The 24777-nt window shown below is 61.0% G+C and overlaps 2 protein-coding genes across 5 annotated transcripts in view; both read left to right on the top strand.

Moving 5' to 3' along the window:
• The window catches only part of PTK7 (protein tyrosine kinase 7 (inactive)), a 39155-nt gene extending 33473 nt beyond the window's left edge, over positions 1 to 5682 (top strand). Inside the window, exons 15-20 of the mRNA XM_042789611.1 lie at positions 2816 to 2971; positions 3145 to 3377; positions 3964 to 4044; positions 4122 to 4273; positions 4352 to 4530; positions 4765 to 5682. Coding sequence (XP_042645545.1) covers positions 2816 to 2971; positions 3145 to 3377; positions 3964 to 4044; positions 4122 to 4273; positions 4352 to 4530; positions 4765 to 4925 — 962 coding nt within the window. The 3' untranslated portion in view covers positions 4926 to 5682. The remainder of the gene's footprint in view (positions 1 to 2815; positions 2972 to 3144; positions 3378 to 3963; positions 4045 to 4121; positions 4274 to 4351; positions 4531 to 4764) is intronic.
• A 5551-nt stretch (positions 5683 to 11233) lies between these two features.
• Positions 11234 to 23630, top strand: SRF (serum response factor). 4 transcript variants are annotated; one of them, XM_042789286.1, is made up of 8 exons: positions 11234 to 11785; positions 12796 to 13062; positions 17898 to 18159; positions 18507 to 18662; positions 20332 to 20451; positions 21197 to 21388; positions 21943 to 22019; positions 22318 to 22638. In XM_042789286.1, exons 1-8 carry the CDS (start codon positions 11324 to 11326, stop codon positions 22411 to 22413), a joined length of 1632 nt encoding a protein of 543 aa, XP_042645220.1. In that variant the 5' UTR covers positions 11234 to 11323; the 3' UTR covers positions 22414 to 22638. The 4 variants fall into 4 exon arrangements, with proteins under 4 accessions (XP_042645220.1, XP_042645219.1, XP_042645222.1 ...); XM_042789285.1 differs by having other exon boundaries at positions 21181 to 21388; XM_042789288.1 differs by lacking the exon at positions 18507 to 18662 and having other exon boundaries at positions 22318 to 23630.
• Positions 23631 to 24777: the final 1147 nt, after the last annotated feature.

Genomic DNA, 24777 nt, shown 5'->3' with positions numbered 1-24777 from the left:
TTGTAAGTGACGGGGTGCGGTGGAGTTCGCTGCCCTTACAATTCCCTGGATCTGCCCCCCCGACCGCTGTAAAGGCAGAGATCGTGCTTCCCCCCTCCCAGTTCTCCAGCCCGCAGCCGTGTTCTGATTGCGCGGGGATCGCTGTGAGGTTCTGGCAAAAGGTCGCTTCTAGGTTTGTCTCCCGTTTCTTTCTCTTGTATCGGTGCTTTGAACAGAGCCAAACCTCCAGAAGAGCAGTCTGGCCGTGGGGAGCCTCCCGGGAGCAGGGATGCAGGAGCATCTGTGCAGCTTTGTGCTCTGCTGCTGTCGCCACCGTGAGCTCTTCCTGTGGACAAGTCCCAGGCAGCTCGCCCGAGCCAGCAGGCTCTTCCTGGGAAGGGATTTGTTTTAATCTTTTTTGAGGTGGTCTCTGATTTTTGCTTTGGCCTATATTTATTTTTCTTTTTATTCTGCCAGAGTTTGCCTCTTCTTACCCCCTTCATTTGGGACCAGTTTAGCTGTCAGAGGTACGCATCCTCACTGCCACAAGCAGACCCAGCTGCCCAGACATCTGCGTTCCTTTCTGGTACTTCCATAGCCTCTCTGGAGAAGTCGTTTGCGTTTGCTGTCAGCTCCAGTGGAGTCGCCCCCTTCACTATGGTCTTCAAAGATTTGGCTCTTTTCCTCCTTTTGATGCGGTCCCTCTTTAGCGGGGTGACCTGAAGTGTCTCGGCACCTACCTGATGACAAGTACTCCCTGGCTGGCCACCAGCGATTTTTTTCCAGTGCCCTCAGCATCCAGACAGATTTGACCTTCCTGTGGATTCGCAGTGGATCCTTCCGATGGATTTCCTATGGATCAATGCACCCCTAACAAGTCAGTCACCTTCCAGGGTCACATCCTTCATGTGCCACATCCTCTGTGACAAGGGTGCTTGCTCTCGGTGTCCCTCTGGCTGGCTGCGCTGCTTTTTTTTGGGGGCGAATACAGACCTAGCATTCGGGGAGGTTAATGACTGTGGCGACTGAGGGGAGTGTTTCACTTCTGTGTGTTGGCGTGTGCTAATTCTTCCAGGGCAGCAAGGCTGCGTCTCTTTCTCCAGGAGATGCTCCTGTGTTGCCAGGCAGGTGGGCAAAGCAGGGCAGCTCCTCTGCGCTCGCTTCCCCTCCGGACCGCTGGCTACATAAATGAAATTTCCCGCTCGTTTTTGCGGTCCCTTTGTTATCGACTGTCTTGTCAAAGCTCTGGGACACGGGGATGTCTGTTCTCAAAAGCCTCCGTCCTTGCTGCCCACTCGTGCTGTCTCTCAGTGGCAGCATACTCACTCTGCAGCCGTTGGTATTTTCTTGGCACAGCTGCAGCGGTCGCCTTGTATTATCCTCTTGGCTTCGAGCTTGCACTCTTGAGACACTATCAGTCACGAGGGCAGACAGCACAGGGTCAAACAGTCTCGCAAATAATTAGCATAAAACCGGGGAGAGTGTGAGTAGCATTGGGCTGTGATTTATAGGGTAGGTGGTGGTTTTTTGCTCTGGCCGCCTGCGAATGTTAATCCAGCGTGTGAGAGAGAGCAGCTGTCAGCAGCCACAGCTCTTAAGCCAACATATCTCTCAGTCTTCACAGCTCCCAGCCTACCTGTGACAAAGCCACGGTCCCTGTCATCGTGGCCAGACCTCCTCAGGATGCGCTGGTGGGCTGGTACCTCAGTCGTACGCGTGCATTTGGAAGCACGCATGTACACACACCGCTGTGCAATACTCCTTGAGGGAAGTTACGGGCAGGGGGATTCCTGCTGGAGTTACCCCGTGTTGGGTCCAGCCTTAATTTTGTGATTCAATCCTTTGGCGTGGCCAGGTGTTTCTTTAACGCTTACACCGGGGCTGGCTGAACCGGGGCGTGCACAGTGATGCAGGGAGGTGCTGCATATGTGTCAGCCACCTCGGCTCGGTGCTGTGCCCCGCTTTACCTTCAAACTCCTGCCTTCAGCTTATGAAAAGTGCCGCTTCCTAGTGCCGGGTCTGATCCAAGCAGTAAATGCATTCAAAATCAATGCTTGCCCTCTATAGAACTATCTATACAGTCTTTCCCTTACAGGCTGCCTGTAAAATGCGGGGTTTCTCTACTTTCTTAGGGCAGTAATATTTTGTCTTATTGCCTGGCTTCTGTTCATGCCGGGGAAATTTCTAGTGGAGCTCCTGAGCAGAAAGCTTGCTGGGGTTGACTGCAAGGGCAGTGCTTCCTAGCACTGCTTTAACCCAGGCAGTAAAGGAAACTCCAGGCTGATGTGGTCCGAGAGGTTCCGGATTACCGAGGACTTGAGCACTGCTGGCTTGCCGGGGGGGCCGAGCAGGAGCAGGGGGGCTCAGGCTGCAGCGGCTGATGCCAGATAGGCTTGAGAGTCTCCTGAGCATGGAGGGAGCGCGGCTGTAGCGAGCAGGCTCCTCTCTGCTCTGTCTCTGCCTCACACACCCATCCTCCTGCTGCTGTTCCGCGGAGCGACAGAAAAATGGCAGTTTGGATGTAGTCACCCCTTTGGGGATGAGCGAGCGACGTGGGATGGACGAGGTCAGATGGGGCTGGTTGGCTCGGGGACCGAAGCCGTTGCTCAGCGTCTGATTTCAAGCTGCAGGGCTGCCAGAGATGGGGCCAGGTGGGAGCCCGGAGAGAAAAACTATGTGAAAGCCGCTCTTGCCCCGGGGCTAGACACCAGGCGGGGGTGACCGGAGCCAGTTGCGGGTGCTTGGAGCCTCGGGCGCCGAGAAGGGGCTGATGGCCAGCGTGACGTCCCCTGCACAGGCTGGCAGGATGCTGAAGCCGTTTGTGCTTCCCTCGCAGGTGGGGCCCTGCTGCAGAACGGGCAGATGACGGCGGAGATCCAGGAAGAAGTGGCCTTGACCAACCTGGGCAGCAGCTCCGGGGCCAGCAAGCGGCACAGCGCTGCTGACAAGACGCACTTTCCCCGTTCCAACCTGCAGACGATCACAACCCTGGGTAGGCTGGGCCACCGTGGCCCTGACCCCACGCCAGCAGGGAACCTGTGGCTGAAACCCCAGCGCGTCCCAGCCAGGAAACTGGGGTACAGAGGGCCCTGCAGCTGCTGGCTGTCAAATACGCCCGCTGTCCTAACGTGTGCTGCCTTCCCCTGTGTTGCCCTCCGCTTCCAGGCAGGGGGGAGTTTGGTGAAGTGTTCCTGGCCAAGGCAAAAGGTGCAGAGGACGGTGAGGGTGAAGCACTGGTCCTGGTGAAGAGCCTGCAGACGAGGGATGAGCAGCTGCAGCTGGACTTCCGTCGAGAGGCAGAGATGTTTGGCAAGCTGAACCACTCCAACGTGGTGCGGCTGCTGGGGCTGTGCCGTGAGGCAGAGCCACACTACATGGTCCTGGAGTATGTGGACTTGGTAAGGGCCCTGCCTGCAGTGAGGAGGAGGAGGAGGAGGAGGAGGAGGAGGAGGGGTGGGCAGTGGGCACGGGGCCCGCGACGTCCGACGTGGTCCAGGCTGGCAGCACGGGGCAAACAGGGTGTTAGGGAGACCAGGCTGAGCTTTCCCAACGTGTGGAGGAGGCTCAAGGGGAACGGGGGTCTTCTGCGAGACTTGGAGGTGGCTTCGTCCTCTTCCACGTCCCCCTGATGGGTGGTTTATGGCCAGGACACAACGGAGTAAGTTAAGCCGTGGGACTCCGTGCTGCAGAACGGCTGCAAATGCCAAGGGCTGCTGTGGGGAGCCTGGGGTCTGTGGGAGGGAAATCAGTGTAGGGCACGAAAAAAACCTCCTGGAAACGTCAGGCCTGCTTGTCCTGATCTTAGCCGCTTGAGGCCCAGGAGTGAGATACAGGCTTGTCCTCCAGGACAGGGGCTGGGAGGATGGGCTGGGACTATGGATGAGGATCCGTGGGTGCCTCTCGCATCGGGGCAGCGCGGGGACCAGGGTGGCTGGCAGCCTGGAGAGGAGAGGTCCTGCCTCTGAGTTGCTCTCTGTCTCCCAGGGGGATCTGAAGCAGTTCCTGAGGATCTCCAAGAGCAAAGACGAGTCTCTGAAGCCGCAGCCCCTCACTACCAAACATAAGGTGACAGTGCAGTTTTGGAAGCGCTGTGGGGCCGGGGACCCCCAGGGTGGCCAGTGCTGACGTGTCTCTGGGGTCAGGTGTCTCTCTGCACGCAGGTGGCCCTGGGCATGGAGCATCTCTCCAACGGCAGGTTTGTGCACCGGGACTTGGCAGCCAGGAACTGCCTCGTCAGCGCCCAGCGGCAGGTCAAGGTTTCATCCCTGAGCCTCAGCAAGGACGTGTACAACAGGTCAGCCGGGAGCCTGGCGGGGGAACGGGAGGGGAAGGGACGGGCACCGGTCTCACCGCCTGCCTCTCCTGCCCGCAGCGAGTACTACCACTTCCGCCAGGCTTGGATCCCACTGCGCTGGATGCCGCCCGAAGCCGTGCTGGAGGACGAGTTCTCCACTAAGTCAGACGTGTGGTCCTTTGGGGTGCTCATGTGGGAGGTCTTCACGCACGGAGAGATGCCCTACACCCCGCTGGCAGACGACGAGGTCCTCGCAGGTATGGGGAGCACCTCGTGCTGGCCCTGGCGTCGCAGCCTGCCGCCTTTCCTTGTGGTGGAGGGGGCCAGCTGGGCTCTGTGACATCCCCCCTCCTCTTGTCTGGCCGGTGAGGCTCTTCCAGCCCAGGTGGAGAGATGCTGCTGCCCCCTTTGCACACACACACACACACACCCCCCCTCAGCGAGGATCAGACCTCTTCCCAACGGTTCTTTGGGTTTTGCTTTCCTGCCAGGTCTGCAGGCGGGAAAGACGAAGCTCCCGCACCCCGAGGGCTGCCCTTCCCGCCTCGCCAAGCTGATGCAGCGCTGCTGGGCCCCCAGCCCTAAGGATCGACCCTCCTTCAGCGAGCTCGCCGCCACCCTCGGGGACAGCCCGGCTGACAGCAAAGCCTGAGCACCCTGACCCTCGCTGGGGAAGGACGCGGCGGGGTGGACGGGGGGGGTCCGGAGGTGCCGGGGGAGCCCCTGGCTCTCCCGTGGCCCCTTCCTGAATCTGACCCCAACGCGCCCGTGAGCAGCTCAGCACCAGCAGCTGCTGGACTCAAAAGCACAAGCCAGTGTACCCCAGCCCCGCGACACCCCCCCCACCACACCCCCCCCCCCCCCCCCCTTCCTCTGTGGGTCCCAACAGACAGTCCTCGCTGCCTCTGGCTCTCCGCCTGCTCAGCCCAACGCCCTTGGGCTGCTGGCGTGTGGCTGGAGCGCAGCTCCCCCCCCTGCCCCCGAGAGCCGGGCTCCAGCGTCAGGCTCTCCATCCCCGCTCACGACGTGCGTATCTGCCGGCCTGGCCTCTCTCTCTGTCCGTCTGTGCCTGGCGTGCCTGCCTTCCCCCGTGCCCCACGGGTACCCGCCAGCCAGCAGGAACACAAAGTGCCTGGCACATGAAGGAGCTCACTACCTTTCCCAGCTACCCTGTGCCTTTTTTTTTTTTTTTTTTATTTTTTTTTTTTTTTTTGTACGACGACTCCAGGCAGCACCCCTCTCTTCCTCTTCCAGAGCGCTGACTCCTCCCTACCATAGTATTTCTGTTACTGGAATGCAGCCTAGAGTGGGTTAGTTTGTTTGCTTGAGCGGAGGGTACTGCAGCCAAGAAGGGTTGGGTTTTGTTGGGTTTTTATGTGCTGCTCTCAATAAAGAAGGCTTTTTTTTTTTTTTTTTCTTTTTTTTCTTCTTCCCCTTCCCCTGGGTCTTTGTAAGGTGCTGCTGTTAGATGGCTGTTTGTGTTTTTTTCCCACATGGTTCCTGGGAAGGGTTGGGGGCTGGTTCCTCAGGCATCTCTCTCCTCTGTTTAACTCTTTTTGCCCCCTTCCTGGCTGCATCTGAGATGCCACTCTTGTGCTCTGAGGGAGCACTCTGCTTCAGCACTTACTGTCTCTCTGGGCAGTCAGGGGTTGCTCTCCGAGAAGGACATGTGTCTTAAGAAAATGTCCCCCTCAGACCTTTTCCCTTGGAGCCAGAGTGGGACGCTGGGACCAGTGGTTTTGCTTGCTGCACATCTCTGGGCTGGGGGGGGGGGTGTTATAAAATCTGAGCTCTTCCTGGAGGGGAAGAGCTGGACTTGAGGTGATGGGCACAAGCCGTGTGAGGGGAATTCGTACTGGGTATTAGGAAAAATGCTTCTCCCCAGGGGTGATAGAGGTCTGAGACAGCCCCAGCGAAGCAGGTGGGATCTCCATCATCGGAGATACTCAACCCTGGACCAGATAAAACCTGAACAGCCCGATCTAGTTGGCTGTGCTGTAAGCGGGGATAGACCAGAAATGTCCACGATCCCCTACCCAGAGAGGCTGTGGAGATGCTGGAGGGTGAAGACGGCTCATTTCTTGGAATGTGCTAGCTGGCTCCGAGCTGAGATTTGGGCCAGGGTTTGGGAGGCGGGGGGGGGGTCAGCTGGACCTCTCTGCTCAAGCGAGTTTGCTGGCTGTAGAGCAGGGTTATCTAAAGCGTTTTGTCCCTTTTCTGAGACTTGCGTCTGGCAGCTGGGAACTGTGGAGCCTCCCCAAGCCAAGACGCCTTGGCGAGCTAAGGTCCGGCTGTGGCTGGCTGCTGGGCCCCTCTCTCCTCCCTAGACCTGCTGCTCCTCTACACGGTGGGATTGGCAGCAGGTCATCGTCACCCTGAACCCTTTCTGCCTCCGCGACCCTTCTCCAGGTGGCCTGGCCATCGCAGCCTGGGGCTTGTGGCATTGCGCACGCTGGGATGAGCTGTTACGGGCAGAGGTCTCCCGATGTGCTTTCTCTAACCCCCCAGCAGCTCAGCGTCCCTCTTGTTGCTTCTCTTAGTCCTTCCCACTGTGTCTCCCAACACGGCCGAAGCGTGCAAGTGCTGTAGCACTGCTGCATGCGTGCTCTCCAACTTGCGAGGGACCTCTCACGTGCGTTTGCTGGTCTTTGATGCCCTTTCGTTCCGTCTCTCCCACCCGTATCCCGTTCCTGTGGACCTTCTTGCCTGCTGCCCTACATCTCTCGGGCAGCAGGGCTGCACACTCGTGGGCTGATTCCTGCAGCCAAGTCACTAAGGAATGTGTCTTGTCCTGCCTGTGCGTCCCTGTAGTATGGTTTGTTTTTTTTTTTTTTACCTCTAGAGCATATCTTGCCCCAGAAATACTCCTAGATGGTTCTGCAACTGCTTCCTTGGACATTTGTGGATAGATCCTATCGGAGCCTGTCGCTCGCTCCTAGCTGGACTAGCGTTCCTACGCTGCAGCATCTCATCTCATCCCTCGGCGGGGGTTACCTACTCCCCCCCCCATGGTCTTCAGCGAGTGTCTGGGAGGCGAGGGGCGGGTAAGGGCAGTCGTACAGCATCAGCCAGGCCAGCGAGCGACCCAGCTGAAGGCCAACCTGCCTGCCGGACCCAACGAATGAGCCCCTGTCCTCCCACCTTGCTGCCCCGGTGTTGGACGTGACGCAGAGCAGCAGGGCTGGCGTTTGTGCTCGCTCAAAATGCCGCTGGGTGGGCCGGAGCTGGAGCCGGGCACCGTCACTTGGGGTGGCCTAGCCGAGCAGCATCCCTGCGATGGCCCAGCTGGAGAAGAGAGATGCCAGGGACTTCTGGAGTGACGTCCTTGCTCTGCCAGCGTCGTGCACGCGGGTGTCTCTCGCGGCGTACTGCTGGTTCTGCGAGCAGTGTCAGGATGGGGCGCCCCGCTTTATCCCAACGCATCTTGGGGGGGGGGGGGGGGGGACTCGAGTGCCTGTCTACCGTGCGGTCAAGACCGGGTGACAGCACCCAGATGGAGAGGCACCAAAGCTAGGACAAACTCCAGACCCGAAGGGTGCAGAAAGACAGGGGGGTTGGGGGTTGTGTATTTTTGGGAGTGATGTCATGAAAAAGTTCTGTATCCTTGGCGATGGGACAGATGTTGGCCAAGCTAATTGGAAACAGCAAGCTGAGCAAATACAGGCCTAGCTAAATGCGGTGGAGGAGGGCAGAAAATCGGAGCCCCTGCAGGAGAATGAGAGGCCTGGGGCAGCTGACAGAAGTGGGATCCGATTGCCTCAGCGCACATTGAAGGAACATCTTAAAACAAACAAAAAAAAAAAAAACAACAACAAAAAAGCCCCCAAAACAACTCAGGAAAGGAAGACAAGCTGTGGTACCCAGGGCCAGAAAGAACGGCTCCATCAGAGCAAAGGTCTACCTAGTGGGCTGCCAGCTGTGGCCAAAACTGAACATTTACTGAACAGCAGAAGAGGATCGCAAGCAGCTGTGCACTGTCCCAGCTAGCAGCTCCCTAAAGAACCTTCAAACCAGGCATTTCCATCGGTCCTCGGCGGTTTTCCTTTCAAGAAACTTATGCCTAGGTGTCAGGGGAACTTGGATGCTTGGAGCACCCCAGGGCGGCGACGAGCCACTATGCAGCTTGAAGAAGCACTTTTTGGTTTGCTCTGATTTCATCTGCTGCCTTGTGGCTCTTAGGCGGCCGTGCCAGGCACCTGGAGGGGAACTAATTGGGCTTTAATTGTCCTAAACAGCATCACCTGGGACTCCCCCGCCCTCTGGAGCTGCATTTAAGCTCGAGCCTGGGTCTTCAGTTTTGGTTTGTGCCATCTTGTAGGCGTTCCTGTTTTGGTTTTGCCTCTAGTCCTGTCTTCTAGGCGTATATTGTAGCCTTATTATCCGGTCCTGATTTTGGCCCTGACTGGGTGGATACTGACCTTGGTTAATCGCTTGCTGTGTGGAGGGACCCTGTTACCAGCACCCGTCTCTGCGCTGCTCAGGTTCTGTGGGACAATAGCGAGGGCAGGGGGTTCACCCTCAGACACCCCCTCATCATCCCTCGTGGGCTGATGATGCCCCGCTCGTGCTAATCTCTGATACCGTGTGTGAAGGCCAGAAGCACCCCTCTGCTGACTGAAAAAAGCGTGTTCAGAAAGGCCCTAACTTCATTTTACATGTGCAGCGGGACCCCCAGCCTGGTTGTTACTGCTTGTAGAAGAAATACGGCTGTTTAAAAAAAAAAAAAAAAAAAAAAAAAAAAAAAAAAAAGCTTCTACCTGTACTCAGCAGCAGTCAAAAAAGCAGCTGAAGTATCAATAGTAAGGAGAGTGGTAACGGGATGGAAACCATCACAACCCCAGTGTTGAATACAGAGGGTGTTTGGTAGTTCCCCAGTTGAAATACGGAGGAAGAGCTGGAAAAGGGTGAGAAAGGGCTTGTTGTAATGTCCTAGAGCAGGATTGCAAAGGGGTCACGGGGGGCTGGGGGTGGCTGGCATCGGGGCCCGTGCTGCGCCGGAGCTGGCACAGGCAGCGGCTTGGCTGGAGGGATCCTTGCGGGGTGCTGGGTTAAGAAGCTTTTTTTTTTGTGGAGCTGTGTAAGAGGGTTAGAAATGTGAATTTCGTGGCTGGGGGGGTTGTAAATGAGAACAGCCCTGAAGATGAAACGGGACTGTCAAGCGGCCAACAACCTGGATTAAGCTGCGTTCGGCTGCCACGGGGTGCTGGTTTGGTTAGGAAGGCCGGTTGTTGCTGGTGACTGGTGTGCTGTGGGTGGTGGTGGTGGCCTGGGGACACGGGGCTTGGCTCCGCAGTGTGCGTCGGGTGAGAGATCAGCATCCCGGGAAGCTCGGAGGCAGGCTGATGCTCTGGTCCCGTTCGGAGCACAAGTGGGGCGAGAGCGTCTCGGAAAACGTCCCCGCGATGAGGCTGTGGAAGGGTTGGTGAGCCAGCCCCGAATGAAGCCAGCTCGCCCCTCTTGCCCCCGGGGCAGGCTCTCCTGCAGCCTTGGGGTGCAAAAGGCCCCTCCAGGCACAGGTCCTGCAATCAAAAGGCCCAGGGGGGAGGAGGATGGAGGGAGGGAGCGCGCAGCCGTCCCCACGGGCTAGAGGAACCCCAATCCTGCCTCCCCACAGCGGTGACAGCGTGACGCGGCGAGACCCCGCGTCTCACCTGGGCCAGGTGTCGTAGGAGCTCGGCTCAAAAAAAAAAAAAAAAAAAAAAAAAGAGGGTGGCCAGGGCATGTGATGGGGGAGGCATGTGAGTCCCAGCAGCGCTGCTGGGAGCTATAAACGGCGTGTGTGCTCACTGGAGGAGCATGGCTGGCGGGGAGGGGAGGGGGTGGCGGGGATATGGGGTGGGGGGGGGTTGTGCTTTGGTTGTGCGGTTACTCCCTGGCTCTGGAGGCAGCTCTGAAGGCTGGTGGCAAGCGTGCGCGTCCTCCGAGGGACGACGGGCGCGGGGAAGAGGGCTGGTGCAGGCAGGCAGAACCCCCCACCCCACGCCACGACCACGGTGTGCCCAGGAGACAAGCCGGGGCCGTGGCGGGGCTGGTGCTGGCAGGGGCGAGGGCTTGCCCCCGGGGTTGCGGTTCCCAGTTTGGAGGACCAGAGCCCCTTTTCTCAGCCGAGGATGTGGCTCCGTCTCTCCTGGCTGCTCGGAGCTCCCGGTCCCTGGCAGCCGGCCTTGCGCCCACTCGTCCTGCCCGCGTGGGCTGTCCCTCTCCCACGGAGGTCCTGGTTCACAACTAAGCCGGGGGACGAGGGCGGTGGAACCCTCTGAGGCGCGTTCGTGGTGGACGTGGGCTCCTGCCTGTGTACTGGGACCGGGGGACTGGCAGGGATGGAGGTGGTCTGTCCTGCCCGTGGGCAGAGGAGCTCCCCGACCCCCTTCTCTCCTCCTGTGGACTCCCCTCCCCTGTCAAAGAGGGGGGTAGACCCTTTTTGGTCAACAGCTGCTTGGGCAACACGTATTTTTTTGGTCCTATCTGCCCACCCTTGAGCACCCACGCAAGCCCCCCCCCCCAGACCCTCCCGCTGCCTCTGCAGCCGGTCCCTCCAGACCCTGGGCAGCCCCCCCCCCCCAGACGTCCCCCGTGGGGTGTGGGAAGGGCGCGGGTGGAACCCGGAGGGGCAGTCAGGATGGTGCGGAGCTGCGTCCTGAGGACGGCGAGGCGTGTGCGTGGGCCTTAAACGCGAGAGGACACTGAGCGCGTGGGGAGCGAAAGAGGGTGCCCCCCCCCCCCCACCTCCCCGCGGCGCGCTGCCCCTTTAAGAGCCGCCCTCCCTCACCCCGCGGGTGACGCGGGCGCCGCCGCGACGTATGCAAACCTCGAGCCGCCCAGCCAATGGCCGCCGGCGCTGGGGCGCCCGCCAGCCAATGGGGTGGCGCCCCCCGGCGGGGCGCCGGCTCGCCCCATATAAGGAGCGCCTTCGCCATAAAAGGCAAACATTGTACCGCCGGTCCATGGGGGCGGCGCGGCGCGGCGGGGGCGGCGGCGGCGGAGCGGGGCCGTGAGCGCGGAGCGGGGCGGTGGGGCCATGGCGGGGCCGGCCTGACCCGACCCGCCGCGATGTTACCGAGCCAGGCCGGCGCCGGGAACGGCGCTGCCGCCGCGCTGGCCCGCGACTCGGGGCTGGGGCGGCCGCCGGTACCGCGTGGGGCGAACGGCGGCGGCGGCGGCGGCGGCGGGGCGGCGGCGGGGCCGCCCGGGGGCCGCTTGGAACGGGAGGCGTTGTACAGCGGCAGCGAGGGCGACTCGGAGTCGGCCGAGGAGGAGGAGCTGGGCGGCGAGCGGCGCGGCGTGAAGCGTGGCCTGGCCGAGGCGGCGGGGGCGGCGGGGCCGGCGGCGGGAGCGGCGGCCGGCGCTTACGGCGGAGGCGGCGGCGGCGGCGGCGGGGACGGCGGGGCGGTGAGCGGCGCCAAGCCCGGGAAGAAGACGCGGGGCCGGGTGAAGATCAAGATGGAGTTCATCGACAACAAGCTGCGGCGCTACACCACCTTCAGCAAGAGGAAGACCGGCATCATGAAGAAGGTGCGGCTCCGGGATGGCGGGAGGCGGCCCCGGGAGGGGGGGGGGGGGCGGTGTGCGTGCAGCGGGGAACCGGCCCTGCGCGGAAACACCGCCGGCTTCCCCGTCCGGGGGGGGGGGGAGGAAGCGGGGGGGGGCGGCCCGGGAGCCTCCGCTCGGTGCTTTGGGTGAGCAAAGCAGTCACGGTCACGCAGCCCCCCCACTTTAGGGTACCCGTCCCGGGGCGGCCCCCCCCCCCCCCCCCCTTTTTTTTTTCCGTGAGGCGTTACGGGGTGCTCCAGCTCCCCCCCGTGCAAACCGGGCTGCGGGGCCGTCTCCTTCGGCTTAGCGGAAAAGGCCAGCGCCATGTCTCGGTCTTTCCGTGATTCCTGCTGGCCGGAGCTCTTGCGTGAAGACACGTTGGAAAACTTCGTGGGTTTTCCCCCCCCCCACCCCTCACCGTGGGCACCCGTAGCATCCTCTGAACAACCAAGTCCCGGCGTGAACCGGGCTTTGGCGCACCCCGGGATAGTTGGGGGGGGAGCGTGGGGGGGGGACGGTCGTGGGGTGCTGGCGGGACGCGGAACGAAGCCGTCCCCGCCTGCGAAACCACCGAGGGTCGTCGCCTTCCTTTAGCCCCGCGGGGACGGTGGCCTCGCTGCGGAGGTGGTTGTGTTCCGCCGGGGAAGGGGAATCGGGGTCCCCGGCCCAGTCGGGGTGTTGGCGAAGGGAAAGGGGCGCCAGGGACGCGGGGGCTCCGTAGCATCCTCTCACGCGGCTCGGCGGAGGTGAGACAGGGAGGCAAACCAGATGTTCCCCGGGGAAGTGGGTGGGATTCCCAGAGTGGGGACAGCCCCGCGCGCCCTCCGTGGGCGTGCTAAAGGGGATGGGGGGCACCTCCACCCGTGTGGAACCCATCTCGAGTCGCTTTGAGAGGCCGCGGGGAGCGAAAGGACGGAGGTGCCGGGGACTCTCACCCCGCTCTCTGCGTGTCCCTCCCGCCCTGTGACTCCCTGTTCTCGTGCTGCTGGCAGGCCTACGAGCTCTCCACGCTGACCGGCACCCAAGTTCTGCTGCTGGTGGCCAGCGAGACGGGCCACGTGTACACGTTCGCCACGCGGAAGCTGCAGCCCATGATCACCAGCGAGACGGGGAAGGCGCTGATCCAAACGTGCCTCAACTCCCCCGACTCGCCCCCGCGCTCGGACCCCACCACTGACCAGCGCATGAGCGCCACGGGCTTCGAGGAAACCGATCTCACCTACCAGGTCTCCGAGTCGGACAGCAGCGGGGAAACCAAGGTAAGGTTGCTGTGCTTAACCCGGGCACCCCGGGGGAGGGGGGGGGGGAGCAACAGCTGTGCCCCTGGGGCTGAGCTGGGACCCCCGACCGGTCCCCAGCCCTCCCCGAAAAACAACTCGGGAAGCTGAGGACGAGTCCCCTTTTTTTTTTTGCCGTGTCGCCGGTGAGCCAGCTTGTGCCCCGGGCTGGCTCCTTGGCTCGGCCCGTGGTAGCGATTCCGAAGGGTGGGAAGCGGGTGACAAGTGTCCTGGGCTTCAGCAGCGGGGCTCCCCACCGGCCCAGCTCACCCCCCCCCCCCCACCCCGGCCATCTCTTGGAGCTCTTATCTCTCCCTGGGCGTCTCCATGCTCTTGCTCTCATTGATAAAAATTTGATTCTGCCTCCATGGCCTTATAAGGCCTGGTTTCCCTCGCCAGAGTCCCTGGCAGGGCCCCTCACATTCCTTATAAGCTGCAGCTGTCTCTTGCTTTGGTGCTGTTTTGGAAGGGGGCAGGGAGGACAGGGGGAATGGAAACATTTGGCTGGACGGACTGTTTCTGCTCCCTGCCTGGTGTCCCTACAGGCACCAGCCCTTGCCTGCCCATGTTCCTTGTGGCCTCTTGCCCAGGGTGCTGCAGAGGGCCTGAATCGGGTGACAGCCCCCCCTTTTATTTTTTTTTTTTTTTTTTCTCTCCTTAGTCTGAAAGGGTCTTGTCCTGTCCCTAGTGTCCCCTGGTGCTGTCCCTTGGAGCTGCTTGCGAGCAAGCTGGCTCCTGCATCCCTGCTTCTTCCTTTGCAGGCTGGTGCTCAGCTTCTGCACGAGCCTGGAGACGGGAGGCAGGGGAACTTGTGGCGCAAGGCTGGGACGACTTGCCGAGCTGGGGGGGGGGGGGTGGTTGTGCCGCAGCTTCCCCGGGGCCTGCGTGGAGTGCTGTTGGGTGCTGCAAGTTGCAGCCGCTCTGCTGAACCTCTGGGCTGATGGCACGGGTGCTGGGCTTGCTGCAAAAGCATCCTTCCACCTCAACTGTGGCCTCGCTCTTAGGGAGCCCCCCCCCCAGGCAAGCTGTGTGCAAGCCACAGCAGCACCCCTGCTGTATAGTAGCCCCTAAACATCAAGCGGGCAGTTTATACAGTTGAGCAGACCCTGGAGAAAGGGTGTGTGAGATCTCTGCGCTGTAATCCCGAAGGCAGCGGGTGCAGCCCTGAGACGTGCCCGGTGTGTTTTCTGGGGCTTCAGAGGTGTTCAGCCGCGTGTTTGTAGCCCCCAGCAGCCCAGCCAGCTCTGGTGGTGATGCTGCTGGGGACCCGGCAGCCGTGATTCTCTCCCCTGCCCTCTTCCCCACGTGTCTGCAGCGCTGCCCCAAGCAAAAGCTTATCGCTGCTGAGCCCTGAGAAATATCAGCGGTCGCGGAGATCCCTGTGGGCAGAGGAGCTGTGGCGGGCCGAGGTGTCCCTGCCTCCTGCTTGACACCCTGGCTAAACCCACCCTGGTCTAGTGTGGCTTCTTGTCACACGCAAAGCCCTGGGGCTGGGACAGGTCCCACCCTGACCCTCCCCAGTCCTGCTGTGCCTTCTGCAGGGCTGGAAGCCTGGTTTGGTGCTCTGGCAGAGATCAGCCCAATTCAGAAAGACCAAGAAGCCCTCTGAGGGTGAAGGAAGCCTGGGGGGGCGGGTGGTACACGCGGCTGGGTCATCATTCGGTGTCCTCTTGGAGGAGGTGACAGGAAATTAAGCGCCTGGACTTTCAGGTCCAGCCGCATAGGATGTTCTGAGAGGGTTGGGCAGTTGTTCCCTGGCCTTCCTGCGAATTCTGTCTTCCTGGACTTCTGTATGGACAAAACCTGCTTGTGTTCAGCTGCTGCAGCGGAGGGGGGAGCACCGCAGGCGGTGTCTGTTACCTGCACCAGCAGCCCGCTGGTGTGTTCCTCCGCGCTGCGGCCAGCAGCGGCTACGAGATGCTCCCGCTGTGCCAGACCGAAGCTCCCTGCCGGGGACTTGAGCTCGGACTGCAGCTGGGGCTGGGGCGTGCTGTACTTTTCAGACAGCGGCTCTGTCCTCGTGGCGATAGGGTCGCGCACTGCCCCGTCTGATCTTTTGGGCCCCAGAGGGGGACACAGTGCCCTCGTGATAATCTCCTGGGTGTGGTTATGTGGGAGAGGGGATTTTTGGAGGGAGCTCAGGTGCTCTAGGTTGGGGTGAGAGCATGGAGTGCTCCTGATCTGGCCATCTCTTTTTGGGCTGGGGGGGGGGGGGAAGAGGTGTGAGGACTTTCTGCCCCATCTGGGATGCAGACCAGGCGTTGGAGACCAGGTTGGGATTTCCCATGTACCTCCAAGTTCAGTTGTCCTGCAACATCTGTGTAATAACACTGAACCACGCCGTCCCACGCAGCCCCCAGAAGCTGTGGAGTGGGATTGTTTCTGTCCCCAAGACCCTACTACGATCCAGGACGGGCGTTGGATGGCCTGGGCCGTGCCCTGCGGAACCCTCGTGTTGGTATCGCGTTTATCACGCGGGCGCAGCGGTGTGGGGGTCTGGGCAGGCACCTCCTGCACCTCTCCGCTGCACGTTGATCCCCCCTCCCCCCCCAGGTGCTGCTCTGCTTGCTGAAGTTGGCAGCGAGCTGTGCTGGGGGATGGATGGCGCAGCAGGATCAGGAAAGGAAGGGCTTGTCCGTGACCCCTTGGGTAGTCTCTGCTGAAGGTGACCCGCGACTTGGCTCCTACTGAAGGCTGGCCTCGTGCCTGTGGTCGTCGCTTTGCAAGGTGCTGGGGGGGGGGGGGGTGGGGACACAAGGTGCCCAGGGGCTCTGAGGCACCCCAGCCAGCCATGGGGAGAAGGCAAAAAGTCTCTCCCAGCTCTCTTTCTGTACTGGGAACTATTGCTTGCAGCCCAGTAGCAGCACGGAGGAGATGGGAGGAACCTGACTCTCGCCTGTGGCAGCGTAGGGAGGGCAGAGGATGCTGCGTGCGTGCTTTGAGCCTGCTGGCACAGCATCCCTTCCAAGCACCTTTTTGCTGCTCGCGTCACGCTGAGGTTTGCCCTCGTGCTTTTAGGGAGTCCTGAGGATACCCCTGAGTTTTGGGGGTTGTTGGATCTTTCGGTGTGCCTTCCGCAGCCCTGGGAGTGCGGAGTGCGAGGCGGGGGATGCGAAGTGCCCTGGGTGCTTGGGGACTGTATTTCGGGGGTGTGCAGCTTCAGGGCTGTGCCTTGGGGGATGAGGGAGCCTTGTTTTTAGCAGCTGGGAACAGGACCCACCCTGCTCCGGTGTGGCTCCCGTGACCCGGTGGACTTTGGGGAGGTCTGCCCTGTCACCCGTGTGCGGAGGGCACCCACGGCCTCCGTGTGCCGGGTGGCAGGAGTGTGTGGTTGAGCTAATGGAAAGTGCTTCTGCCGGGCTCCGCTCCGTTATCACGTGCCTCTTCTAATTCAGACTTCGAGGGCTGCAGTGCCAAGGCGGAGGGGCGTTGCTCTCCTCCCTCCCTGGGCCCTGGGGCAGGGCTGGGTGCCCAGGATTGGCTCCCCCCTGTCCAAAATGGGCTGCCTTCCCTTTTTTAGCTGTTCGTTGAGCTGTGAATTCCTTGTTCCTGGCAGCTGGACAAGCTGGGAGCAAGGCTTAGCATGGGAGAGCTGGGCCCACCAGCCTGTAGCGGGGAGGGGTGGGAGTGTGGGGCAGCCTTAACTCTTCCCAGGCGTGCTGGCAGCCGTGGCAGGGCACGGGAACAGCAGGTCCCCTGTGGCACGGTCTCCTGTGGAGCAGTGCCTTGTCAATCCGCTTTGGGTCAGCGGAGCAGGGCGGGAGAGGAGCCGTGAAGACCCCGGGTACCCAAAAGGTGGTTTTGGAGGGCAGGGGAAGGAGGTAGGTTGGGTGAAGTGCGACTGCCAGGGGATCCCGCTGGGCTTGCTGGGTTCCTGCAGATCTAAGCCACGGCCAGCTGCATCCTTTGTGGCTGGGGAGACTGGGGTGTTGTGTATGCCAGGCTGCTGGGCACACCGTCCCTCGGGAGGCCGGCCTCCCAGGCTCAGCACAGGGCCCTTTCCCTCCCGGTGCCCAGCCTCCCTGTCCTCAGCCTGGCACAAAGCTCCGAGGCTCCTCGCAAGGCCGCGGTGCGTGCCGGCTGTAGCTGACGCGCAGGGATCCCTTGGAAGCATTCGCCTCAGCGCCCGTCTCCTGCTAACGGGCTGGCACACGGTTGCTTCCCCTCGCCAGGTTTCTCCCCTTTGCTCCGGGAGATTTGGGGAGGCGTTCCCCGGGGCCTGCCAAAGCAGCTGCCAGGGCTGGGTTTGAGGCTCCGTGGTGCCCGGGGTTGGCCTCCCTCACCTCTCCTTGGTGCTTTTTGGTGTACAGCTGCCTTTAAGAGCCGGTTCTTGGCTCGTTCTTGGCCATGTGTTTCCTGCCATAAGGGAAGTGATGTGTGTTCCTGACAGGAGACGCAGTGTTTGCCTTTACGCCTGGCCCTGCAAGGGCTGCTTTTGCCTGTTGCGTGCCAAAAAGAGGCTGCTCTCCTCTTAGAGGCTTTGGTGGGGGGCTCCTGGAAGGGTTGCTTCATCCCCTAGTGTCTTGCAGGGAAGTCTCTCAGGGGACCTGCGTGGCCCTGGGCTTCTGTCCAAGGTTTACGCTGAGCTCCCTCCAGCTCTCCTCATGCCCCGTTATCGAGCACAGTTTCCTCGTGGTTGTACCAGCAGCTCCTCTCTGCTCCGCACCAGGCTGTGGGGGTATGTTTTAGCATGGGGATGCAGCCTATGGAGCCTGGGTGTTTTTGTTTTTTGGTTTTTTTTTTTTTTTTCTCGTGGGCAGACGTTGCCCAGATCCACAGGGCCGGTCTCTGAGCTGTCACAATCTCTCCTTCCCCAGGATGCACTGAAACCAGCGTTCACCATCACCAACCTGCCGGGGACAACGTCCACCATCCAGACAGCCCCCACCACCTCGACCTCCATGCAGGTCAGCAGCGGCCCGTCATTCCCCATCACTAATTACCTGGCGCCAGTGTCTGCCAGCATCAGCCCCAATGCCGTCACCAGTGCCAACGGGACAGTGCTGAAGACTACTGGAGCCAGTGCAGTGACATCGGGGGGCCTCATGCCGATACCCACCGGCTTCACCCTCATGTCAGGTCAGTGCCTTTAGGGGACGAGGGCTGCGTCCATCCTGTTGTTGTTGTGGTTGTTGCCACGCGCCAGAAGAGAGAGGAGAGGAGACTTAGCGGCAGGAGGAAGCGGAGTGGTTGCTGCTGTAGGGTGGAACTGGCTGGCATGCCTTGCTTGAGCCCAGGCCGGGTCGGTGGCTGGAGAAAGCGTCGTGTAGCGACCGTTTCCTTACAGTGTTTCTAGCTGGCCCTGCTGCTGGGAAGGGCGTGATGGCAGGGAGCTGAGCTGGGACCACAGGGCAGCACCGAGAAGCCTGGAGGGAGCGAGGAGAAGGGGTGGTGACAAAGCCTTTCTTTCTCCCTCCTTTTGGCAGGTGCTTCCCTGTCTCCGGGGACCCCTACCATGCCTCTCGCTCAGTTACAGCCGCCGGGCCAGGTGGTCACGGGTACGGCTGGACAGCTGCAGCAGGCACAGCAGACAGTCTTCCGCTTCCCTGCCAGAGCTGGAGGGCAGATCGTGTCGCTGTCAGGTCAGCACTCGCTTCTCCTCCGCTTGCTTGAGGAGGAGGGATGGAGGTGTGTGTGGGGGGGCCAGGGGGTCCTGGTCCTGGCCAGAGAGCTGATCCCCCCACCCCAACCCCACCCTCCCAGCCCCGGGAGCACGGAGGAGGTGGGAGCACAGGGCACCCACCCGCAGGGGGGCAGGGAGGAAGGCAGGGCAGAGGATGCTTGGCGTGAGGAGCGGCAGCATCCCCGGGGGATACCCACGGGAGCAGTGGGTTGTTGCTCTCCTGCCCCCAGGGTTTGCCCCCGCGGCTAGCAAACGCAGAGGAGATAAGGTCCCCTGGGGCGGCTGTGCTGAGGCTGACCCGTGCTGCTCGGGGGACTGATGGGGCTCAGGTGCCCCGTGGGTGTTTTCTGAGTGCTCGCGTTTGGCTCTGAGTAGCTGCCCTCGCTTTTGTGTTTGGATCTGCAGCAGCCCGTGCCGCTGAACCACAGTGCCGAGGATAGATTAGGAGAGACCCGGAGCAGAGGAGGGAGCGGTGCTGCTGTGCTGCCTTGTTGTCCCTCTGTAGGAATTTCTTGTTGCGCCGAGTCAAGGCTCTCCAGGTGTCGTCCTGGGGCTGGACGTGCTCCAGACTGGCGTTTCAGAGCAGGGGTGGGCTCTCCTTCGTGGGGGCAGTCATCATCTGAGGAGCGAGATGGTATTTCTTGTGTCCTGCCCGTTTGTGCCCACGTCAGTGAGTCTGACAAGCCTGCGTGCTTTCCCGGAGCCTTTATGGCTCCCGTGGGCCCTGGCAGACGGTGTGATCCCGTGAAAGGGGACTGGATTTCCCTTGTGATCTGGACGAGCTATGAGAATAACGGAGGTGTGTGTCTGTGGCGTGGTGCATGGGGAGGTGCTTAGTCTGAGCAGGGTGATTCCTGCTCTCTGGCATCCCTTGCTTTCCCGTCTAAGGGACAGGACCCGAGCCAGAGGGGAGCTTTCTGTGCTGAGCTCTCTCTCTGAAGAGCTTTGCAGCGCGTGGGCTGGGCTGGAGGCTGTGTGGCTGTGCCCCTGCAGCTCTGGGATGCGTTACCCTGTGGCCTGGTGGTCTCTAAATTCACGGGTAGGGCACTGTGATGTCCTCGAGATCACGGGCCGGGTGAGCGAGCTGTCCCCCGAGTGCCCTGTGGAGGAGGATGGAGCTGGGCTTCAGAGCATGGAGGCGGCGGAGCCCGGCTGGCCTGGGCGTTTGGAGCTCTGCTTGGTGCAGAGAGGTGATCCTCGCCGGGCTGGCTGAGCTTGGGCGGTGCTGGGGACGTGTGCTGGGCCCTCTCCTCCTCCCAGCATCACCTGTGCAGTATCCTGCCGGAGCCAGGAACGGTGAGGAGGGGCCCGGATACACCTGAAGCGTTCCCCGGGAGCTTGACAAAACCTGCTGTAGCCTTTTCCTTTTCTCTCTGGAGCCCTGTAAGCCAGCTAACGGCCCCCGTGTACCAGGAGAAAGCGTTTTTGGGCCTGCTTTTTGGGGGGGCAGGGCCTGGTTTCTGCCACGTGTTGCTTTCGCTTGGCCTTCCCCGGCGCAGAGCTGTGCTGCGGAGCTGTGCGTGTCCGGAGAAGGACGTGGGGGTGGGGGGGTGGGTTGGTTTTCACGTAGCCCAGAGTGCCCGTATCCTCGCAGAGCCACAGGCTCACGGGCTCCCCTCTCTCCCCAGGTGGTACCATGGCTCAGCAGGTCCCAGTCCAGGCGATCCAGGTGCACCAGGCACCGCAGCAAACGTCTCCCTCTAGTGACAGCAGCACTGACCTTACCCAGACCTCTTCCAGTGGAACAGGTAATGGGGACTGTTACCCGTAACCGTGTTGTGTCTTTCCTCCCTAACCACTGCTGACAAGGACTCGCACCCACAGACCTCACGCCTGCTCCCAGCTCAGGATCCTTCTTCAAACCAAGCCTATCCCAGCCATGCTGGCAGTCTCCCGGGTGTATTTATCCCTGTTGCCAGCCCCTGTGCTACGCTATATCTGCTGCTGGGGATTTCGGAGCCTCCCCAGACACTTGATCTGCTCTTACTTGCAGCACGGAGCTGGGAACAGGTTGCCCAATTCTCAGATGGTTTCTTAGTGAGCCAGCGTTGCCCCCCCCCCCCCCCCCCCCCCCCAGCACAAGGTGTTGGCTCGCGTCTCCTTGAGATTTTTTATGTGGACGACACCACTGTTGTCAGCAGAATCGGAGTTCGGGTGCCTGGATGCAGACCGAATCCAGTTCAACAGCTTGATTAAAGCTTCATCCGAAAACTCAAGTTTTTGAGATCCAACCGATCTCAAGTCGAAAATTCAGTCCTGGGCTATTTGGCTCCTCTGCTTTTTCCGCCCTCTCGTACTCGCTGGTGGAAGGGAGAGGTTGAAGCTCTCCTGCCTGCTCCCCAGGGCTTTCCCCCAAGGGCTTGGGAGGGTAAGACGGGTATCTCCAGGCACCTGCACCCCAGGACAGCGTGCCGAGGGAGGGGTGCTCAGCAGCTGTCTGGAGTGTAGCAGACTCCTTTTGTGTGGCTCACATGTAGTCTGTCCTGGTGCCAGTGACCCTCCCGGCAACCATCATGACGTCGTCCGTGCCAACCACGGTGGGTGGCCACATGATGTACCCCAGCCCACACGCGGTGATGTACGCGCCCACATCTGGCCTCGCGGACGGTGGACTTGCGGTCCTCAACGCTTTCTCACAGGCACCCTCAGCGATGCAGGTGTCCCATGGCCAGGTCCAGGATCAGGGTAAGACAGCTGTCTGCCTCACTGCTCCCTGAAGGGCTTTGACACCCTGATATTTTTTTTATTTTTTTTTTTTTTTTTTCTCATCGCGCATGTATTTACACTGTATATTAATTTACAAGAATTTTCTTCTGGAGTAGTCCTGGCGGCTGTACAAAGGCCTGGATGCTTGCTGCCTGCTTTTAGACCCCGCCATTCTCTCTGCAAAGGGTTGCTTGAGCCGGCGGCTGGGGAAAAGGGGTGAGGGTTGCTGGGACGGGTGGTGTGTGGGGCAGGCAGCGGAGGGAGCTCGGAGACAGCTGTGTAGTTGCGCTGGGGGACGAAGCAGCATGAAGCCAAGAGTTGGACTGAGGAGGGCTTGTGCCTGCTTCTCCCCACGTTTGGGTCACTAGCGCGTGTGGCTTTCTCCTGGGATGCTTCCGTGCCTGCAAACAGGCACCTTCATCCTGATGGAGCTCAGAGAAAGATCCCCCGGGGGGGGGGGGGGGGGGGGGGTGGATATGCACTGTTTTGAGGGACGGTGTCATTTTTGTGCGTTCTCCCTCTCTCTGTGGCAGGTGGTGTCCCCCAAGTGTTCCTGACAGCCCCATCAGGCACCGTTCAGATCCCAGTCTCAGCTGTCCAGCTTCACCAGGTAGGAGCAGAGTGGTACTCGCAGGTGTTCGGGGAGGGGGGTGGTGTGTGTGTGTGTGTGGGGGGGGGTGTCCTTGCTCTGCATATCCTTAGTGGGTCTGGGCAGACCTGGGTCCCTGGGTAGGGCCTGTCCTCAGGTCTGGGAAAACCCCCTCAGTGCCACCCACCCTTAGGCGAGGAGGTCTCGCCCGCTTTGGGCGGGTGCCCGGAGGGGACGGTGCCACCCTGGCTGCTGGCACGCGCGGTCTCCTCGCGGGGCACGCTGTCCCCCAGCGCTTCCTCCTCCCTTTTCTCTCTAGATGGCTGTCATCGGGCAGCAGAGCAGCAGTGGCAGCAGCCTCACGGAGCTGCAGGTGGTCAACTTGGACACCTCGCACAGCGCCAAGAGTGACTGAGAGGCCTCTGCTGCCAGCCTTGTGCTGTCCCTGGCTTGCGGGCAGGGCTGGTGGCAATCCCTTCTCGTACAGACTGCACCAGTTATTTATTGTTGCCTTTTCACGTTTCCTTCATCCACACACACACACACACATGCACCCATCCACACAAACACACACACACACACACACGAGGCATGCGCGTGGGGCTGCAGGACTCACCTGGGGCGGAGCTGTGCTGGGGCCACGCAGGGCTTGGGGACGTTCGGACGCTGCGATAGCTGTGCTTGTCTCACGCCAGCCAAAGAAACTTGTCTCTCGAGGGGAGGATTGCTCTGCGCTGTAAATAAATACCGTGGGCCGTTCCCAGCTGGAGGCTCTGGGCGCTCCGAGTCAACCTTGCCCATGAGTGTTTGCTCTGCGTGGGGCTCAGCTCGGACCGGGAGCGGGCCGAGGCTGTGCTGCTTGGCCTCAGCAATGTGCCTTTGTGGTGGCGACGGGTCCCTGGCTGCAGCGACTCGCCCCAGGCTTCTGGAGAGGGGAAAGCGGCCGGGTCTCCGGTTGGGCCTGCGTGCCCTCCTTTTGGGGGGCAGAGCCTGGGGCACGTGGCCCCCCCCTTTCTCCCCCTGCGCGCGGCGGCGAGCCCTCGGTGCCTCCTCGCCGGGCTGCCCCCGGCAGATTTGCAGCCCTGACTCGGCTCTGCCGTGGCAGCTGAGGTGGTCGCTGGATGCCCTGGAAAGCTCCTCGACACGGGGCTCTGCGGCCAGCCCAGCCCCACGCTCTCCGCCCTTCGCGCCGCTTGCCAGCTCCATACACCCAGGGGAACGTGGCTGGGTCTTTCCCACATCCCCCCCCCCCCCCCTTCCTTGCAGCTCCAGCCGGTGCTTTTTAGATTTGGCAGACACAAGGTGGAGAGAAACAACTCAAGTGTCAAAAGGAAAAGCCCGTGGGGCGCTGGGCAGGTGGCAGGGTCTTCCTTTTCCTCTGAACCCCCCTGCCCCGGGTGACCTGCAGGCCACCCTGGGCTGTGGAGGAGCAGGTCGGAAGCCTGCGCGGGCTCGGCAAGGCTGGGGGAGAAGGGCTGGAGCATGCTTGGTCCTGCATGGGAGTTGCTGTGAATGGCTCTACTACCTAGCCCTGTCCCTGGAGAGGGAGAGAGAGCAAGTGAGAGAAGCTGCTGAATCCTTGGGGGAAGAAGCGGCTACTGTAACTTTTTTTTTTTTTTTTTTTTTTTTTTTTAAGTTAAAGACAAAAGAAGCCTTGGAGAAAAAAAAAAAGAGGAGAAAAAAAAAAAAAATGAGAAAAAAAAAAAAAAAAAAGAAAATTACTTTATTTTTCTAAGTGTTAAACTCAGTATTTATGTAATTCTTTAAGGAATAAAAGTTTGGCTCCTGTACAGTTTTCATGGGGTTTGTACCAGGGGGATGGGAGAGGGGTGGGTGGGCACGGAGGCAGGAAAGGGGCCTTGCTTTTGAGTTTGTATTGTAACCTTGGACACGTTCCCTCAGCATTAGCGTTTAAGCTGCGCTCTCCACCCACCAGCATGTGCCGGGGTTCGAGCTGACCCAAAACGGGGATGCTCGTTCCCCACTCCCCTGTACTGAGGACGCCGTACCCACCCTTTTGGGCGGAAGGCGGGTGAAGCAGGGGCCGGTTTCTAGAAGCGGGGGAACCCAGGAGGCTGGGTTTTTCCCTCGTTTTCCCCTCTAGTCCTGGGACCTGCCGCTGTTCTGGCCTTCCTGTAACTGCCCAAGGTGACACCCGGGGGTGACAAAGGGCCAGCGGTGGCTGATCCCCGCTCGCTGCGCAGCTCCCAACTCCTCAACTAACTGGTGATTTCCACACCCCCCCCCCTTTCTCCAGCCGTTCCCCCAGCGCACGGGCGCCGGCGGGTTCTCTCCTCGGCGCAAACGGCTTCCCCGGGTCCTCTGCTCGCTTCGTTGGGCAGCGTGGGCAGGGTTTTTGGGGAGCAGGGTGGTGGTGGTGGGACACACACACACGCACACGCTTTGCATGCTGCCTCCCCTTCGTATCCTCGCTGCGAGAGCGATGCCTGCCGCGGGGGAATGCTGGGCCGCGCTCCCTCGCGAAGCATCCGAGAGCCGCCCCAAGAAGGCAGGGTACCGCAGGAGTTCATCCGGGGAGAAAAATGGGGTTTGGGGCGGGGGGGGGGGGTTTTGCGTTGTATTTTTTTGTTTTTTTTTTTTTTTTTGTGCCCCGGCGCATCGCGGCGGCCTGCCTTTGCTCCGCTTCGCTTGCGCCAGCGCCGTGGAGCCGAGCTGGCCGGCCAGGATGGCAGGAGTGCCCCCTGCTGCTACGGGCTGTCCTAACCCCATCCCCTCCCTGGCTCCCCCAAGGCAACTGCTGGTTAAACGCTAATGGTGT

The sequence above is a fragment of the Tyto alba genome, unplaced genomic scaffold (genome assembly GCF_018691265.1).
Source record: "Tyto alba isolate M040663 unplaced genomic scaffold, T.alba_DEE_v4.0 Super-Scaffold_16, whole genome shotgun sequence".
In the NCBI taxonomy this organism is placed as follows: Eukaryota; Metazoa; Chordata; class Aves; order Strigiformes; family Tytonidae; genus Tyto; species Tyto alba.
Note: the sequence above shows the minus strand (reverse complement) of the source record. Positions and strands in the feature narration are given on the sequence as shown.

Coding starts and splice junctions, on each gene's coding strand:
- SRF (XM_042789285.1), top strand. CDS start 11,324: ATGTTACCGAGCCAGGCCGGCGCCGGGAACGGCGCTGCCGCCGCGCTG. Junction 11,786..12,795: donor AGACCGGCATCATGAAGAAG/GTGCGGCTCCGG, acceptor TGCTGCTGGCAG/GCCTACGAGCTCTCCACGCT. Junction 18,160..18,506: donor CGGCTTCACCCTCATGTCAG/GTCAGTGCCTTT, acceptor TCCTTTTGGCAG/GTGCTTCCCTGTCTCCGGGG.